We start from the raw sequence: 20,685 nt of genomic DNA, 5'->3' as shown, positions 1-20,685 counted from the left end.
CCAAATGATTATTTCGTAATTCTGTGGTAGTTTTGCCGTTGCTGAATTTTTGCGAGTGTTGCAGGTCGACTTATTTATCGTTTGCAAATTCAGTGGCAGTTTGAGTGCAGAATAAACTGTTCGTCATCCTAACAATTTTACAGAGATCCCAAATGTTGCTACTGCCAGAGCTATTAGATTTTGTGCGCTAATCGAAGCTAAACTGAATGAAATTATGAACGTTCCTCCAGATGCATCGAGGCAGAAGGTTTCTCCATACCTGTCGTTGACTGCTGTCATCAATATTTCGTACTCGGTTTTCTGCTGATGATTCAAAAGTAGGACCTGTGTTCGCACTGACTGACTCAAAGCATCGAGATCGTATTTCCGTTCTCGTTCAATTTCTCGATTGAGTGGAGCGTGCATGGGGCGATTCGGTGCTGGTATTCCTAAGTCGTGCAACATCTTTCCGGAACGCATCTGCCACAAATCCTCTCCAGAAGTCAATGCCTCGTTGTAGTTCTTTGGGTAAAATTCAAGTTCGTGATCAGCTTTTGTCGTACGCACTCGATGCAGGATGTCTTCAGCCATATTGTCTTTGTATTTGTCCCACAAATGAAGTGGATCCGACGAAAAGCATGTTCTATGTGATGGCAAAAAGTAACCGCATTTGATGCGCAGTACACGAAATAACAGCATCAGCGACTGTGTGATCTCAATGAATCTCATCCTTGAGCAAGTATAAACATTGACAGACTTGTCGATATATAGCACACAATACGCCATTGACAGTTCTTAAAAATTCAAATGAATTCGGTCCACGAACATTAAACAATAACAAACGTAGATTAAAACATTTTTCATTGCTCGAATAGCCAATCCGTTGGTTGAGTAAACATTCACGTATCCAGGAACAGGTTTTCGGTGTTTCTGACATGGGAATTTTTTTGATGACACGTTCTACGTGAAAAAACTAGGCGTCTCCGAGTAAAGTAGTGTTCTTGCAAATGGATGACTTGCGCATTTCGTGAAGAAGCTTGTCAGCGTTGTCACTCTCTGCGCTGCGTTTGCTGCCATGAAATAAACTTGTTGTCCACTCTTGAGGTGAACGGGTTAATGGCCCACAGTGGGGTGACGGTCACGTATGGAGAATGAAAAAGATTCTCCAAACTGCCTAATTGCTCCTGCCATATGTTCTCATCTGATATTCCGAAACTTCATCGTTGGCACCAGGAGCTCCAATATCAAATACAGCCATGTCGCTTCATTTCATGACGTACTTATTTGATGGATCTGACAGAATTGAAGTACTAAACATTGCAATGCAATTTGAATCTTTTGAAAATTAGAGGCTTTTATGGAAGAATCCAGCTATTGCCAACTACAACGTCCTTATTTTTGATTTCCAGCGTTATTGCTATGTCGTTATCCTGTGCAGAGAGACAACAATATAGGGGGTAACCGTCACTGCCTACGAATGTGTCAGCCAATAAAGACGCGGATAACGATTGGAGCATTTGTTTTCGATCAAGCACAGTGATTCACAGTTGTCATCGCCATGCTGTCCATGAATCGTATTCGTAGTCAGTACCTCAGACAACCTGGATCTTTTTCGGGATCCGGAATTAACGCGCAAATGAAAGCGTCAAATTCATTCGTTCTTATTTTCTCGATCGTCCACAGGAGAATATGTGCATGGCGCAGTCTTATTCTCTGCCAGTCCCCAGAGTACTTGGAATATCGCACGTCCCTAAAGACATGATATCTGGTAAAGAAGTCTGAAGGCGCCTTATGAATACTCGTGGTGCAATATCGTGGTGATCTCTGGACTGCTGACAAGTAGTAGCAGCTACGTGATTTCGATCCATTTTGCGTTGCAAGTCAAAGTGATGAATTAGTCTGGTCGACCGTATTGGCGCTTGTAACATATATCACCGACAAAATTGTAGTCGGCCGGCATTGTTTGCATTTCCAGCTACATTCATGATATCAAGCAGATGAATGTATTCTGCTGTATGCAATTTTTTCTGATTTAAACTTTATATGTCAGACGACCCATTTCTGTGTTGACGTACACTTGACAGCAAAAAAAGTGGGTCACCGCCGAATACAACCAACATAATGTAGCTGTGTTGCAGGTCCTCTAATCACCAAAACCCCATGGGGTACAGTGGTTTGACTACACACAGTGGGTACCGCAAGAGACTACTAGAGACCAAAAGTCTTTATGGCAGTCAGTCTAAGCGTCAACTAATATCGTCATACAAAACATATTAGAAAACACGTTCTTAGCGATGAGACGCCCCATAACACTCATAAACTAAACTTAATTACAACAAATGACATTCTAAAAGATCTGAGAAAACGCAATATTTTGCATATATCGCACAGTAATCCTTAATCAAAATTAAATACTTGAGACAATATATGGAGTTACAAAGCTGTATGGCAATTGGAAAAAGTTTTTCACTCTCGAAAAGGTTTTCCATCCACGTGCTGAACGTCGCTCAACGGCGAGTGGCTATGGAAACTGGATATTGGACGAACCAGTATAAAAACGCGATTAACGGCAACAAGCACTCTACGGAAATCTCAAAATTAACAGTGAATCACCAGTAATATCATTGTTCTCGTAACACATCAACAGCAACGTGTACACAAATTTGAACTTTAAATGACATGACCAACGTCGTCGTTCTGGACCTGGATTCAAACCCAACAGCTACAGCCATTTCCCACCAAGCTAAGCTTTGTTTGTGGCTTATTGAGACCCGATCACTAGGCATAAAGAGACGTGAAGTGTAGACGTTTGCACCAGTATCAGTAATCAATTCAGATCCTGATAATAAATGACGAAAATGTTTGTACTGAACTGGGAATCCTGTCATAACAGTTACCTACCTGGGAACTACCCCCAACGACGTTTAATATGGTGTCATTCACAAGGAACAAGGTATGTTCATGTTTAAAATTGAAATGCCATTATGTAAAGCTTGTGACAGGGAATGCGAACCCAGCACCTAATCGGATTGTTAACGAAGTACGTAAAATCAGAAGTTAAATATCAAATGTTTACACCAATAGCGAGATGCTGTTACCTTAAATGACGGTAGAATTGTTTTTGCCTGACTGGGATTCGAGCTCAGCATCTAGCGCCGTCGTTTTGTAGCCAGGAACAGACGATAAATAGCTATTTTGGTTCACCGGTAGCGAGATGTGCGCATGTTTAGTTCGACATCAAGCGGCGAAACGTTGTGTACTGAATGGAATTCAAACCCCCACACGTGGTCATGAAGACACTTAAACTATCAAATTCCTTTCCAATAATAGCTAGGAGTGGCATCTTTGTACTTTCAATGATGTAATGGAAAATACTCAGCTGGCTAGAAGTTGAATCCACAACATATCGTCGTTGGTGAACACAACGAACACAACTTCAAACACAAATTCGTTTCCGCCAGTAGGATGGAGAGGAATAAACTTGAAAATATGTAAGGAAACGTTTGATCTTGTAAAGTTGTAATAAGGAGTTCATCATGTGGCTCTGAGTTGAATCAAACATGTTACAGCTGACACCGCGCGAAGAGACGTTGAAAATGCAAGTAATTTTTACTAGTAGCTCGGAGTGCACATGCTAGGGCTTGAAATGAAATAATGAATATTTTGTGCCGATCAGGATTCGAAACCAGATACGTGCCTTTCGAGGAGGCCCAGAAGAGTTTGCAGTCTTGGGGAACACAGTGAAATCGAATTCGACTCCCAGTCCAGCACCACAATTTTCAACGTCTCAGTTTCAAATAAAGTAAGAGCTTCGTGAACTTACATGGCCATTGGTTCATCAAACGAAATACGTTTTCTAGTTTATGACGGCTTTCCGGTGACAGAGTCTGTGCCTTCCGGGGTTTCTCCATCTGTCACAGCTCAAACGATTGCCGCTCTGTCCCAGTCGGCAGCAAAGGGATGTTATCTTTACTGAGGATATTGAACTATTGAGCTTAGTGGCGTTCTGCACTTGGAGTTACTAGAGGTGCAGGAGAGTTACTTGAGTGTGTTAAAAATCTACGCCTGACGTGAGATGTGAACCTACACGTTTTGCACATCAATACAAGATTAATCCACCAGGTCACAGAACCCCCTGCCAAGCACAAAATTATGAATTGCAGAGTATTCATTTGGATGTAGATGCAGATGTCAATAGTCTCGTGACAGGAAGGAGGGCGGGATGTGGGAATGAATAGAAGGGCTGAAGTGCAAAATACAAGAGTGAAAGGCTTGCAAAGTATTGCTTACTTAGATGTGTGCCATAGTTTGTTTTATCTTAGGACCGAGAGATAAGAAAGGACTGTTTTCAGAACGAAGAATGGGTTATAGGGAAGGGGAGATAAAAGAATACGGTGTATAGGTGTTGAGAGAGAGTAAAGACAGCAGCAATTAAAAGAGAAAATTATTTTATGATGATGATCTTTTCTTCCTATGTAGGTGGGTGCCAACAGAATGTTTTCGCAATCGTAGGAGAAAACTGGTGATTGAAATTTCATGAGAAGATCCCGTCACAACGAAAAACACATTTGTTTTAATGATTTCCACTCCAATTCATGCATCATGTCTGTGACACTATCTCTTCTATTTCGCGATAATACAAAACGAGCTGCCCTTCTTTGTACTTTTTCGATGTCATCCGTCAGTCCCACCTGATGTGGATCCCACACCGCACAGCAGTACTCCAGAATAGGGCGGACAAGCGTAGTGTAAGCACTCTCTTTGGTAGACCTGTTGCACCTTATAAGTGTTCTTCCAATGAATCGCAGTCTTTGGTTTACTCTACCCACAATATTACCTATGTGGTCGTTCCAATATAGGTTATTTGTAATTATACTCCCTAAGTATTTAGTTGAATTTACAGCCCTGAGATTTGTGTGACTTATCGCGAACTTGATTGTATCCGATGTTACGGAGTCATAATGGATCTCGCTCGAGAAATTCTTATTCGTTTTGCCTTCAAGCGCTGTCTACGATCTTTGTCAGTCTCATTGAGTCGACGACCATGTGGTTGATTTACGCTGCGTATAAGCCAATCGATATTTCAACACCACATTGATGGCATTTTTGCCAAAGAAATTAACCAAAAACTGAAGTCAAATGTTTGTAACACACCAAAATACCACGAACTGATGTGAATTCAGTCTTTGCAACATACCAAAGATTTTATCACCACCAGTAACATACCAAATTATCGCTTTCAATTGTATTTTTTTTTGTTACATATCAATATTCAATGCGAACATTGTCATTGTTATGAAAACATGCAAAAGCGGAACTGTCAAACTTTTTATCAATTAATGTGCAGCTTAACTGTCAAATCGACCTCCATGTTTTTTTCCATCAAGATTTTCATACAAAAATATCATCCAAATTTCCGACTTTTCAGGTGGATTTTCCGCACATGTTCTTTCATACAAACCTTGTCCCAGCAGTAATGAACAGAACAGAAAAATCAGCTAAATCGCTCGAGTCTTTCTCAAGTGACGATCTTTCATACACACAGCAGTTGATATTTAATTACTTATATGTCTTTAACCCTAAATGGAAAAAGTCTTCATTCAAATGTTCACGACAGTTCTAGAGAAATATTCCTAAAATGCGATATGCGAATCACCTACACTCTTCTTTAAACATAGAAACACATTATCTTTATTCAGAACAACTTGATTAATTTTATTATTCATTTGTCAAACTTTTTGCACTTCTTATAGACATCTTTCTAAAAGTATCAGAATTAACAGAACTTAGAATCGTCAATTTGTTTCCAAAGGTATCTTCAGTTCCAAATCATATTCCTTCTTTTAGTTATGTAAGAAATTAGAAATTTATCGCAATTAACTAGAAAGGATGGAAGTGAAAAAAGTGATTACTAAGAAAATGAGATCATAGATATCTGATTATTTGGATTTTATTCGGTAACTTACCACCAATGTACAGAACAGTCATACTTACTGTTTTACTGCAGTGTTGTACAATCACATGCGAGAAAAAAAGCAAAAATATCATACATCACAATTTTTAAAATTATTGATCTACATTTCAATTTGTTTGTGCATCTGCAAGAATTCTGAAACTTGTATAGTCGGAAAAAGTTAAATATCAGTCAAAATTCAATGTCTTTACCTTAATTTCTTTGTACAATATTTAATAAAAATTAAAAACATATATTATTCTTTGATAATTGTATTATATTATATTACATAATTCTTTAGCAAATATATCTCTATTAAAGTTACTTCCATTCATTTAATTCTTATGTAGTCCTACTGCTAAGAGGAAACGCCTATCTTTACTGATAATCTAATTCAATGAGGAAGAAATTAGAGTTTGTTTGATACGCTGTAAGCGTTTCACAGTAAATCATTGCATGTGACACATAAAATCTCATTTTATGATATTAATATAACAAGAAGTAGAAATCATTATTTTAAGGGTCAATGATAGTGACTGGAGATGAAACGGATATGGAACAACTATCCAGTATCAGTCCTGTCTGGCGCAGTTTACTATCTGGCTGGATACCAGATTGTAGGCCATAATCTGAAGGATACTGGGTTTTCCATAAACTATGAAAATGTAATAATTGATTTTATTTAGCTCACATACAAGATACTCTTAAGAGAGTAAATGTGGAATATCTTCACATTTTTTTTATTTTAACAAAAGGATAAATTAGTATTCATACTATTGACACAGTTGCAAGCCACTTATAGATAAATTCTGGCAGCTTTATCAAATTCTGGCATTGCGCGGCATTAGCTGACAACGAAATGCCAAGATCATTTTCGTGAATGATTCGAACTATCTTCAGATAACAGTTAATCTCACTTCCACTCGTGTTTGCTTCTTGACCATCAAACTGACTATTATTATTTTCATTATCAACAAATTAAAGAAATCCCAAAAAGTGTCGTGAGCTTTACGGGTCATAGTTGATTCAACCTTGTCTGCTCTACTTCTATCAACTGGCATTGCTACTGGTGGAAAATTCTTCGCAGAATTCGTGTAAGACCATGTGTTGAGCTCTTTCAGTTTCAACAATCCCCAAGCAATCCGTGCTGAATTTTACATGTAGGAAGCTTGCTGTCAAGTAATCTGGATATTCATTTAAGCTGAAACGACTTTCTAGTCCAGCTCTCGTCTGCCGTGAGTTAGAGGTCTTTTGTGCTGTTTCAACCTCCCATACATACTGATTTAATGTCATAACATGCACTTTTACTAGGGATAGGCAGGGGATACGAGAACTTAATTTTGTTATTTCTTCAAGTTCTACAAAAGCTTAGCTCACTTCTCCATTAACAACTACTCATGAGACATCAAATTAATAAGCGTATCATGAATAGCCACATGCAGTGACGTAGCCTGTTTTGGTTTCAATAGGCGCTCTACCACATAAAAGATGGAATTCCCTCCCCTGCTCATATCTTCTCCTTCTATTTCATATTGGACCTTCAATGACTTAGTTACAATCCTCTGAAGCGAATTGACGGAACATCTAGAAGAATTATACTCAGCCTCCAAAACAACTTTGTCTTTATCATTAATGAGTAAATGCATTTTTCTGTGGAAAATATCTCTGCGATATGCGACAGAATAAAGCATCTTTGTGACACAAGAAGAGGCAGCCAGAGCTAAAATTAAAATTGATGTTTATTTAGTCCGTGACCGGTTTTTGGGCTGCAGCCAATCTCAAACTAACCAAGTTTGCCAAGTAAAAGATTCAGCACAATACATTTCTACAGTGTTGCTGGACACTAGATAGAACAGCCAATGGAAGTCGCTCTTCCATTTCTAGTTGTCGTGGCTGCCCAATCAGCAAATGGCTTAATAACTACAGAGTCTTTTAAGTGGCTGGCTTTCAAGTGAACATCGATGTCTGTTACCCCCTTATTAACACTCCATCATCCTCAAGAGTGGTAAGTTGCATCCTCATGCGCCGCCGATGTGATGTAGTGTTCTTCCTCCAGTTCTCTGTCGTGTCAACCACTTGCGCATGACCTTGGCTAGGGTGCGGTTTTGCAGGCCATGGTGTTACAGTGTGGCTAACTAAAATTTGCCTTCCATCCAGTGACGCTTCCATCCTGTTTCTATATAACTTACGGATGCAAATTTACGCAAGGGAGGTATTCTCGTCAGTCTCGATGCCACATCTACTAAATCTCAAACAAGTGAAACATACACACAAAAGCCCCTCCCATGTGCAAAGCCAGAGTCTTGGAACACTATAGATGACACATACAACTGAGGCACCTGACATGTAAGGTGTACAAAATCACGAAGCCTTACAACATCCATTTTAGTTGCAACTCTGGCTCTCTCTTGTTACATCACAATCTGAAAATGAGTTGCTGTCCCAGTATACCCAACACGCTAGAGTTATGTAAGCGTCTTTACTGTGTTTTCTCCATCTCGAGAATCTTGATAAGGCTTCATACCAAGAACTCCATGTTTCAGCTGCGATATGAAGCTTGTTCTAGGATTCTTGTAAATCCGGTCCTTTCTATGGTAGACAACGGTTCATTGTATAGTGCAATCATATCTGTATTAAATAATAATATTTTTTGCCTTTTACGTTGTGTACGACCCAAATCAATTTGCTTTCAAAAGATTGTAGCATAGTTATTTTTGTTGAAGACGAATTTGTGTTGAGGGTGGCTGAAAACGGTGAAGCGCCGAGGGAGGCTGTAACTTTGCTTGAAATTTCCCTGGATGTTCCGTTCTCAAGTGATTTTTCATGGCTGAAGTAGCTATTGGAGAAAAACAATATGTCATTAGGCTTAAGGTATATTAGATATTTTCTATTACTTTAAGTGGTTTCTTATAACTACATTTTGTAAAAACCATGTACGTATCCAAAACAACTTTAAATAAACTGAAAATTCGATAAACAGAAACCCACTTAACTATATCAGCAATCACATACATGGGCAAACATCTTGTTGATCAGTGTAATAAAACAATTCAAAATAAGAGAAGAGAAACTAGTTTGTTGCTACTTATGTACTTTTTTCTTACTTGCCCTCTACGAAAAATTTCATTTACCATACGGCCGATCTCTCATTTACCGATGAGAATTTTTATGATTCAACTTCCAAGGAACAAATCATTTTCAGATATAAGATCAAATTACAGAAAGTTAAAAGATATCACGTTTTATAAGAAATCAAATAGCTGAGTCACTCAATCGATATGTCATACATTCGCTTCATTAATGAACGACGATGCCCGAATTCACCCGAATCTGCCGGATTGTCTGCGCCTGACCTCTGTGGGCTCGCTCACTCATCACGTTACGACTTGCTCCTTGAAAATGTTCCACCGAATATCGGTTGAACATCCAGCTAACAGGACGGCCAGACAACTGGTATCCCGTCAAAGAGCTATCCGTTTCATCTCTGGTAACGACAGTACTGTTGCGATGTTTCTTTTTCCCTAAATTTTGTCTTACCATACGTTTCCTTGGTATTTTAGGGTTTCGTATTCCCATGCACACATTCCTTGCTGGCAAAATGGATCCCACCCAAAGAAAGTGATGTTTTGGGAACAGCTGTTTACACAGGTGACATATGTTCAGTATGCTTATTTAATTTGATTGTAACGGTTTTATGTGTATATAGTTTGAACAAAAGTGAAAGATGTATGGACAGTTTTGAGAAATCTTTTACTAGCTCAGTGAAAAGTATGAGAAACATTCCACTATGTTGCACCTGCAAAATATGGAAAAAGACAATGGTGACCCTCAAATTTGAATTTTTCAAACCTAGTATAGTTAGACAATGGTAACCCTGATCTACGCTAGGTGGTGTAACGAGTTCATCTTATTGAGAATATTACTTTTTGTAAACATCCCATGATTAACTGAGGACAATGTAGTTGCATTGAAAGACGCTTTGACTATCTTCGTTCAAAATCTTGTAAAAATGCTGAATATGGAAATAAAATACATAGCCTAACTAGCTAGCACAAAGACAATGGTAACCAGCAAATAACAGCATGATGTGGAAATAAGCAGAATCATCCGTCTCCTAGTTTGAATTGAAACCTAGAGTGTTAATGTCATCATCAAAAAGGTCAGAATCATTGTAATCACCACACAATTCACTTAAAATTACAAAAGTATAAGAAGTTCCCTCACTGTAATGGTAGCACAATCTTGATTTTTTTTCTGTGGGAATCCACATACGCCGGTGAGAAACAATGGTAACACACAAATTCAAAATGGAGGCAGCAGCAGATTGCAGTGAGGGAAATAGTGATATTTTTGTAATTTTAAGTGAATTGTGTGGTGATTCCGACTGTTTTGATGATGACACTAATGACCAAGATTTCAATTGAAATGAGGAGAAGGAAGATTCTGCTTATATTAATTCTAATGCAAGTCAAGTAAGTTTTGTTTTCCACATCGTGTTGTTATTTGCTGGTTACCATTATCTTTGTGCTACCTAGTTAGGCTACCTTCTTTTATTTCCATATTCAACATTTTTACAAGATCTTGATACGACTATAGAGTCAACACGTCTTTCAATGCACCTACATTGTCCTCAGTAAATCGTGGGATATTTACAAAAAGAAATATTCTCGTATTTGTGGGTTAATATTTTATTCATCTTATTATTTATGGGGTTACCATTTCATTGGCTAACAGCACTTTTTTAATATTACACTACCCATACAAAAAAATTTCTTAATAGAATGAAGACGATCGCAACAGAACCGACCCTAGGGTTAAAGACGTCACAATGCAAACATCAAGAAAAAGAAAAAAGCTAGTGAAGAAACACCAACAGAAGAAACTTGCAAGTAATAGTGTACTTGAGGAAACTACAAAAGAAGGTATAGTGGTCCAGGCGAGAAATTTAGGTGGGGCTTCCTGTAAATGTTCTAAAAACGTGTTTCAACAGATTGGGAAGAAGCTTATACAGAGTATAAACAAGTCATTCTGGAGCAGTGGGGCTTCAATAGACATAATGCTTAGTTATTTGGTTCAATGCGGCTAGAACCCATAATAAGAAGGTATACAGGCAATGAAATTAGCAGGCGTAACAACACTGTACGAACAGTGTTATACAAGTGGGCAGAAGCACTGATGCCTGTAAAGATGCATTTTTTAAGCATCCATGGTTTGCAGCACAACAGAGGTAGAGTAGAAAAAAATTCAAAATGTGAACAGGGGCTACTACTCTACCGAGGCAAACACAAGACCAGACCACGTTCCTACTAACAGGAAGACTTGCAGTTTGTCGAAAAACATATAAAAGGTATTCCAAAATACAAAAGTCAATACATTAGAAAAAATAATGGTGAAAAATTCTAAGTGTCGAGGGAATATTCGATAGAAAGTTGCTACAACCATTATGAAGATGAATACTGTCCTGATACAAAAGCGAGGCCTGTGTCTTTTGATAAGTACCATCGCATTTTCATTCAAGATTTCAATATTTCATTCAAATTGCCAAAATCAGATACTTGCCCAACATGCGATTCAAATGAAATTCAACGACCCGGAAAAATTAAGAGAAATAAATATACAGAAGGAATTACATCTCATAAGAGCCCATGCAGGTCAAGATAATATAAAAGTGCAAACAGAGACGGCAGTTTTTGCTAAAGACATTCATTTAATAACTTTCGATCTACAACACGCATTGCCCACTCCTATACTCTCTACAGGTCCAAGATTCTATAAGACGAAACTGCAGACATATAACTTCAGCATTCCTCCCTGCAATTCGTCACCAGGTCATTTCTTTCTTTGGGGTGAAACGATAGCATCAAGGGGTTAAGAGGAAATAGGCAGCTGCTTACGGAAGTGTTTTGAAGAGCACAATACACGAGGGATTAAGTTGATTGCAATTTCAGACAACTGCTCAAGTCAAAACAAAAAGTGCAACATTGTGTTTGTTTGAATGTTGCTTATAGCAAAAGGAAGATTCTCCACCACTGAGCACCACTTCCCATTTCCTGGACATCTCATGGTGCCAAGCGATTGCTCTTGTGGCCCAGTATGTTCGCTACATGTGCAGTTTGCATATGCCTCTCAAGATTGGGTGGACACCTTGAAGAAGTGTGGCCAAAAGCGACCATTTGTGTCCATGTTATGTCATCAGAAGATTTTGTATGCATCAGTGACGTGAGATTTACATTTAGTCAAAAGAATATCTCAGTAGAAGGGCACAACGTGTTATTACGAGACGCTCTATGGCTCCTCCTCGATGCAGATGAGCCAGGAATCTTGTTCGTATCAAATAAATTGCATGGGGAAAACTGACAGAAAGTCAGTTTACACAAACTAGATTGTCCTACAATCTTAGAAGGAACCAGTCTTCAAAAGAAGTGTTCTGGGTCGGTTCCAATTGGATCGAAGTAGAAACAAGACCTCATATCTGAACGGAACTGGATACCACCTATTTATAACAAATTCTTCAAAGCAATAAAAATTAAGAAGACATCTACAAATGAGGGTGAGTATGTACTTGCAACTGCAGACGAAATGTAAGAATTTTCAGCTGTCATGTGTCTGCAGGAAAACAATGGTATGCCACATAATATGTTCCCCACAGCTAGGGGAAGATAGAGTTCAGGACATTATTAACTCAAAGCTGGTACTTTTTCCCTTGATATGTGTGCTTAAGATGTTGTACAGTGACTACGAGTTGCACTAATAATAAAATGTTAATAACTTATTATGAAATATTTTTTTAAAACTTTTTCAATTGCATATCTCCATTCGTAGCTAATGTAACTTTCCATTATATTTTCCCATACCCATCAATTACAGAGTTCTATTTTCTTGGGTGTCTCAGGCATTGTACTTTTAATTTGGGAAGTACGGTATGCTTTGCGAATAAGAAACTATTTAGAAACAACGTAGTTGTAGATATATAACTTTGCAAGCAGTTCGTTTCGACGGCATCGTGATTTGAATAAATATTAATCTGTTTAATGCATTTACTTTTGACAGTGGGACGATCAGCTGTTCCCTTTCAAAATGAAGCTATAATGACATTGTTTTCTCAACGTTTCTGTAGGTGATCAACTGGGCACAGTTGTAGCAATGATGATATCAGGAGCATTAGCTCAGAGTGCTCTTGGGTGGCCATCTATATTCTACTTCTTTGGTGGACTTTCCATCGTTTGGGGAGTGATATTATTCTGGTTTGGAGGGAATACCCCTTCTGGACATAAGCATATTTCCAGAGCAGAACTTATTTATATTGAAGAATCTTGGAAGGACGTCTCTCGTGAACGAAAGGTAGGATACAACTTATTTATTACGATATACGTACTTTTTTTTTTGAATATGTTATTACTGAGGCTGTTTTACGTATGCTGTTTACAGAAGTTTCCAACGCCGTGGATATCAATTTTCACATCACTGCCCGTATTTGCTTCTATAGTAGCCACTATGTCGCTGTGCTGGGGATACTACACACTCCTGACAGAGATACCAACGTATTTGAGTAATGTTCTTGGATTTGACATTGCATCTGTAAGTAAAATAGGTTACATCATCAACTGTACTTAGGTGTAAAATATGTGACGGAAGTTGTTAACTGGGGAACTGATTATAGACAGTTTTCTCCACCCTTTGATCCATTCCACATATAAGTACTCTGAGGTGCTTTAGACTTTGCTGGTAACTTTATAAATGAGCCTGTAAAAATTATGAATGTTATGTAAATTATCCAAACTGTTACCGATAATCTAAGACTGAATCATTTTAAAATCAATCCGGCCCACCAGCGTGTGCAGCTCCAGATCTCCTGCTTACGTTCGTCTAACGATGCTGTGAAATAAACATGTCATAGATATAAACAAAGTTGCACGCCTTTTTGAGAGCGATAGCCAGTTTAAGATACTTCAAAAAGTTATAATTTCTAATTCTAGGGTCGTCTTTTTGTTTGTGGATGTAGCGCATGGTAATTATGCGAAGTCCTCAGCATTCCAGTCTGACAGCAGAATTTCCCAGTTTCATACTCCAAGTACCAAGAGATGATGAATTTGACATACTGTTTCGTCACAATTGTATCAGTTGTGTTGACTGGCTCCAAATGAGATGTACATTGAGATGACAAGAGTCATCGGATAGCCTATGCTAACGTAAGAGGTACGAAAAGGTCGTAACAATGGGCAAGTCTTGCTTTTGGATCAAACTCCCAGAGTTAAAGACTAGTAGATTCTCTTGTGACATATAATGATAAAAGCTATTCAGATGTCTACTGGCAATAGCGATTTAATATCTTGTAGGACTAGTCATAGTTGGATGCTGTGGCAATACTGTATACTTTGCAGAATTTAATTTACGAAGCTACAGGAACGAATAGTAATTTGTCCCTAGGACTTCCTCAAGTTGAAATATGATTTCCCTTCACAGTGCAACGAGCTGTGAGAGCTTCAAACAAGTTAACGAAGTAGGGTTGAGGTTGGTACGCTGCGTTGGATGCCTCCATTTGCATATAGCGATTTACGATATGGGACCACTTTCGGCATCTGCTTTGGCCTTGATATGTGTGTTTCATGTGACGTCATGAGAATTTTTCTGACATTTACTGTGAGAGAGTTACTTGAGCTATAATCAGAATCCAGAGCGATTTATGATGGTGCTTTTAGGGACATAGGAGGCAAGAGTAGCGTAATGACCCGTGGGTGCGGCAAGTTGAGGAACAGATTGTAGCTACAACACCGATCGGAGGAAATGCGTAAATCTAAAAATATGTCAGCTACTGCTGAGAACTCACTGAATTGTTGCACCTCGTCGAGCATAGAAGTGGGGTCCTATGGGCCAGTTGGACGCAGGAAATTGTGTTTAAGTTCGGCAGTACATCACTTTCTCAAAACAGACAAATGAAATCTATAGTTATTGGCCAAGCTCCTTTCGGGCACAGGAATACTTTGTGTGGGTGCTGCGTATACGGCATCTGAAGATGACTTGAGGTTCAGCATGAAACGCTTTACTTGTGAAGCGTCTCCTTTGAAAAATTATACATGACTGTGCTTAAACTGACACACAATATTTTTTTAGCGCAACGGAATCTGACTTTCAATAATCCCTACAAAACAATGGTCCTGATTAACATTAACCTATACCTTTCACAAATAACTTACCTCACAAAAATCTTCGTTACTCGAACTACTGCAATACGGCGAGCGCCCCTACTGCCAGCTAAATAAAAGATTCAAACTACTGAAGGCACTGACTACTGATAGGCATAGTTAGCAAATGAAAGATTTTGATAGAGAACAAACAATGTATTTACCTTAATAGTCATCAAAAGTGATAATATATATAGCTGTTCATGACATCCAGCCTTACAAAATTCAAAAATCCGCCATTTCTCTCCCCACATCCACCACTGCTGCCGGCTCACCTCCAACTGCGCAATGCTACGCGCTGTTAACATCCATCTGCCCAACGCTACAATGGCGTGTATTACAACAATGCCAACCAGCCACAGACTGCATACAGCACAGCCAGTGATCTTCATACAGAGCGCTACGTGGCGTTACCAACAAAAAAACCTAAACAGCCTGCTTACATAGCCCCCACGCTCCCCACAAAAAATTTTACAAACTGTCTTGGGCGGTGGCCAATACAAACTTGAAAAAATTTTTCATAATTACAATAACAAAGATATCAAATGCACACATTATTGATACAATGTTGGTCAAAAGGTAAAATTTTCTCACAGCCCATGAAGACAGTCCTGATCATTCATCACAGTAAAGTTGCAGATTTTTTTTTTCTCAATGTCTGAGCAGTAAAAGAAAATGCACACGGAAGTACTGGATTTCCACACTGTCTTGAAGAAGTAGTGTTGTCCTTCCAATGGTCAGACAGTGCTGACTCTTGACATGGAGACAGGTAGTGGACCACAACAGAGCAAACCCATAGCAGAGTCAGTCGAAGTTTTGAAGAATATTGGTAGGCAGGTCATCACAGAACAGACTGTGGGGCGGCGAAGAAGTTGTCGAATGAGTTGTTTGAATGTTCATTTCACGTAACAGACTATTGCCGATGCAACATATGTGGGACGGCAAAGAAGTCGTTGTTTAATGTTGAATGAAAGTTGAACATTGCCACCTTAAATCACGCGAGCCTGGCAACTAATTTGGTGGCCAGTCAGAAAGCGAAGGGAAACTTACTGACCTTAGTTCCCAGTCTGCACGGCCACATTCCTGTACAGCCCAGCTAAACGAAAAATATCCATAGTTCTTCACGGGATTAGGGCTGCTTCAATAAAATTTAAAGTTCCAAACAAGATTTTATTATCTTAAAGGCTCACACAAATTACTCGAAACTTCTGAAAATGCTAGAGACATTAAATATTGTTAATTCAGCCAACCGTTTAATAGTTCAGAGGCGACTTCTACAGCAAGTTCCTCCCGAATAGTTCATTACTCTAACTAACGGTGCTCTATTAATAGTTCGTAATAATGTTAAAAAAAAAAGATTAATGCTCGCCTTAAAAGTGGAGTTAGTCACCACTTGCCACGCGGAATTATACTTCACACGGACGGCACAATAACAGTTTGTTACCGAAGTCTAAACGATCCAGGACGGTGTACAGTCCTCGCGATTTTCAATGTCCGTTTACATTGCTAAGTACGCGCATGTCACAGCCCGCTATGACGTCACCCGAGGCGAGGCGCGATCGGACGTTAAGCTCGCGTGGACTAGGCGTTGGTCTAATGCGGAGTGAGCTTACTACTGCCTCTGCCGCTCTTTTTATATAGCTCCGGCGCGTACCGCCAAGAGAGCATCTGTTCTTTTCGTTCCTATGTAGATGCCTGCAGCCTCCAAATGATCGCTATCTCAGGCACATAATCTTAAATATCACATTTAATAATAGCTTTACAAACTTCTCAATTTTTGTATACATACATCTGAGCAGTACAGAAGCACGTAGAAAATCTCAGCCCGCTAAAATTAAAACTTTACTCTCTAGAATTTTTACAATGGAACTAACGGTAGATTGTTACCTCTGAACCATAGCTTTATCAAGACTTGTATCAGCTGTTAATTATGCTACAAGACTAAAACTTGGTGTAGCTTTGTTAATTGTCCTATCTGATCATTGGTCTTAAAGAATTTGTTTTATCATTAAAATTTAAAGTACTTAATCTATAATGCTTATGTACATTTTACTCACAAAAGTAGTTTTTACTAAATTACTAAAAAACTAGAAGAGGTAACTGATTGTGGTATTTCCATTATTATTATTATTAGGGTGAACTGAAGCATCCTACCAATTTTCAATATTGTAGCTCTATTATTTCGCGCCTCTGATTTTTCCGAAAAACGCGGATTCTGGAGTCAATTTTAGTTTTATGGTTTTGGAAACCAGCACCACTCATTAATGACTTCTTACTGCACCTTCTCACCAAATTTTGGCTTCCTAGCGTCATTATTTAGCGCCTCCTATTTTTCTTTCAAAACGTGAATTTTACGTAAACTACTAATTTTATAACATTAAGATTTGTTACCTGAAACATTATTACATAGAACTATACTTTAACAAAGTTTTACACACAAATCTTAATTTTTACTTTTATGTTAAATGTGGTGCAATACTATACGCAGGCGCGTTACGATGACGTGACGCTACTAGCAGTGAACTAGGGTAAGTCCCGTGCACTCGCTCGCCTCTGTATCTTATACATGATACAGCGCTTGCTTTGCTTCATCACCCCCTTTTTAATTTTCGTGAAAATCTATTTTTGAACAAAATTAAATTTCTAAAAGAACAAACAAGCGATGGATTACTTTAGTATACCTCTTTCAACTTAAGTTGCTTCTTCTTAGGAAATTCCTTATTACTACATACACAAAATAACCATACTCATATACACATAGAAAACCTAGTACAGAAGACATTCACAAATTATTTACATACATTTACATGGAAATATAAATTTTTCAATGGTTACAAAATAGTTATTTTTTTTCTTTAAAATCAGTCTCTTCCTGAAAAAGAAAATACACACGACTTTTATCACTGCAACGCACTCACATTTTTCTTTTACTATAATACTCGGCACTGTGGTGGGTGTCCTATTGTAACACTCATTTAATTTCACTGATTGACAAAATTGTGGGAGGAAATTGTATTCACTGTGGTTTGCGTCTCTACTTCCAATCTCCCTACCGCTTGTTGTCAGTCATTCATGCAGCCTGCATGTCCCTGAGAAACAGACAATACAGTCTAAGTTTCTGTTTTCAACTTATATCTAAGGTAGGACAAAGTACATTTTATAATTTATATTCTGGCACTATTTTACTGATTGTGAAGTTGTCAGAAAGACATTTAGCACTAAGTCGTATCTGATACAATAGCTCCTACTTTCTTCTTTCATAAATAATCTTTTAGGTTCCTAAATAGTGAAAATTCTTTTAGCAAATTAATATATTAAGATCTTGCTTCAACTTAGAAAATTGAGTAACCTTTTAGTTTTAATGTACTCTGGCTTAATTATCGTATGGATTAGTTCATCAAAGAAGTCATTTGCTGACCAGCACTTTGCTTTATTGTATGAATTACTAAAGAAATTAGTTATTTTCAGTATACCGATTCCAAATTTCTGCATTTTCCAATATTTGTGTGTTTCTGTTGTCTGTTTAACTATTTATTTGCCTCAAGCAAGATTTAGCGTTTTTCACCATTTCACGAGACGTGAGGGAATTATTCTTTAATCCTACATCATTTACTTCAATTTACTTACTTCACTTCTTCACCTTATTCATTTTCTCCCTTTTCTTCCAGATTCAAAATACTTCATTTCTCCACTTCTTTCTCCCTTTTCCTTTTGTCAGCCTATTGACGTCCTGTTTCTATATATTTGGTGCGATCCTCACACCACTTCCACACATCTCCATTTATTTAATTCTAAAACGCCATTGCTTGCCTCTATGAGCATTACCTTCTTACGCTGTTTTCCTTCAGACAACCTTATTTCTAGCAACATACTACCTTCTGCATAATCTCATGGATTATTCATATTCATACCGTACTTCGTATACTGCAAAGTGTCTCTCTTAGTTGTAGTTTCTAACCCTTTACAATTACATGAAATATTTTAATTTATTTATTTTAGCCATGTTTGCCTCTTATTGGTACTCAGACTTTTGTTTTGCCATTCACTAGGTAGATCCTTACTAAGAATACTTAAAACCTAATAGCATATATACAACATGAAGACATATGTGATTCTTACCTGTTATGATAGACCAGAAGAAGGGAATGAAACTTGAAAAGGAAATAAAGTTTCACCCAGCTGGGACTGCACAGTACGCTAAACCGTGTATCCGCCAAAGAGTGGCAGACTCCCTACAGTAATTAATTACTGTTAATTTTAAATTCCTTTAGATCCACAATATTTCTTAGACCTAGTTCTCTCTTACTCTTTGGATATTCCAAACGATAGGCATTTGCATGAGGTTTACTTACTATTCTAAATGGTCCATGATATACATGCATAAACTTTTTAGTTTCTGCAGAAATTTTCTTTGATTTTTCTTTTGTTTTGACCAGCACTAGCTCACCAATTTTAAAACTAGTGGGGGAAGCCCTTGCATCATGTATTGGATAAGGCTTCTTAAAAAATACCTTCCCAGGCTTGATATTCAAATGGCATTCATAACCTTTAACTTCACCAGGTGCGTTTGAGGATACATTACTATGCTTAGTTAACACACTCTTTAACTCTGATCTTTGTTCGTCAGCAATTTGCTTTGTTGATTGTACCTTTTCCTCTATTTCCTTTAGGATGTGTCTCTCTTCAACCTTAGCACTTTCCTCATTCTCACTGAAAACCAAATTTTCCTGCAAGTATCCTTTATTCTTTATTACTCTAATAGGCAGTTCCCAAGTTTCATTACTACCGCCTATATGACTTCCTATAAAAGACTCTCTTATCACTTTAGAGTCAGGTAAAGTTAAAATTAAGTTGTTCTGATCAAAATTGATCTTTCCCTGGTACTTTGATAAGAAATCAGTACCAATCAACATATCAACACTTAAGCCTAGCACAATCAAACAAGGATGATCTATTACTACGTCATTTATACCAATGGGTATCAAGGCTTCGTGTTGAACTGGTCTAGAGACTTTTCCAGTAGCACCTATCTTTAAGCCACTTACTTTCATAACTGTTAACTTCTCTTTATTGGGTATGGTGTCAAAAAATGTTTGTGATAAAGCACTTGCTTCACTGCCACTGTCAAGCAGACAACGCACAGTGACTCCTGATATGTTTACTTTGATAACAGGGTGAGTTATTTTACATTGAACAGGTTGCTCACACACCTCGTCTAATAAATCTCGTTCTATGTTCTTCCAGCTAAAGTAATTCTGATCAGTTGCAATTACATTTACATTTACATCCTGGGGCTCATCATGCTCTATAATCTTAGCTGCTTTCTCTAATCTGTCCACTAACTTTAAATCGAAGCATCTGACGACTTTTTCTACTTTTGTTTGCTGCACATCAGCCAAACTATCCTCTACCTCTGAGCAACTGCGTCCCTGCGCAATATTGCTGTTCATAAGAATGTCGTCACCTTCAACCATTTGTGGCACGTTTACACAGCTACTAGATTCTTTCACCTCGTTACTATTTCTACCCCCTTCATTCATCATTTCCTCCTCTCTAAAGTTTTGCAGTACT

At 38.1% G+C, this 20,685-nt stretch overlaps 1 protein-coding gene across 2 annotated transcripts in view; it reads left to right on the top strand.

Annotated features, from left to right (window-relative positions):
• LOC126281652 (putative inorganic phosphate cotransporter) overlaps positions 1 to 20,685 on the top strand; it is a 257,128-nt gene that overhangs the window by 46,707 nt on the left and 189,736 nt on the right. For both annotated transcript variants that reach the window (XM_049980793.1, XM_049980802.1), the window contains 3 exons: positions 9,493 to 9,580; positions 13,050 to 13,273; positions 13,361 to 13,510. In XM_049980793.1, coding sequence (XP_049836750.1) covers positions 9,493 to 9,580; positions 13,050 to 13,273; positions 13,361 to 13,510 — 462 coding nt within the window. The remainder of the gene's footprint in view (positions 1 to 9,492; positions 9,581 to 13,049; positions 13,274 to 13,360; positions 13,511 to 20,685) is intronic.

The sequence above is a fragment of the Schistocerca gregaria genome, chromosome 1, assembly GCF_023897955.1.
Source record: "Schistocerca gregaria isolate iqSchGreg1 chromosome 1, iqSchGreg1.2, whole genome shotgun sequence".
Taxonomy (NCBI): Eukaryota; Metazoa; Arthropoda; class Insecta; order Orthoptera; family Acrididae; genus Schistocerca; species Schistocerca gregaria.
The sequence above is the reverse complement of the archived record's forward strand: the minus strand, read 5'-3'. Positions and strand labels throughout refer to the sequence as shown.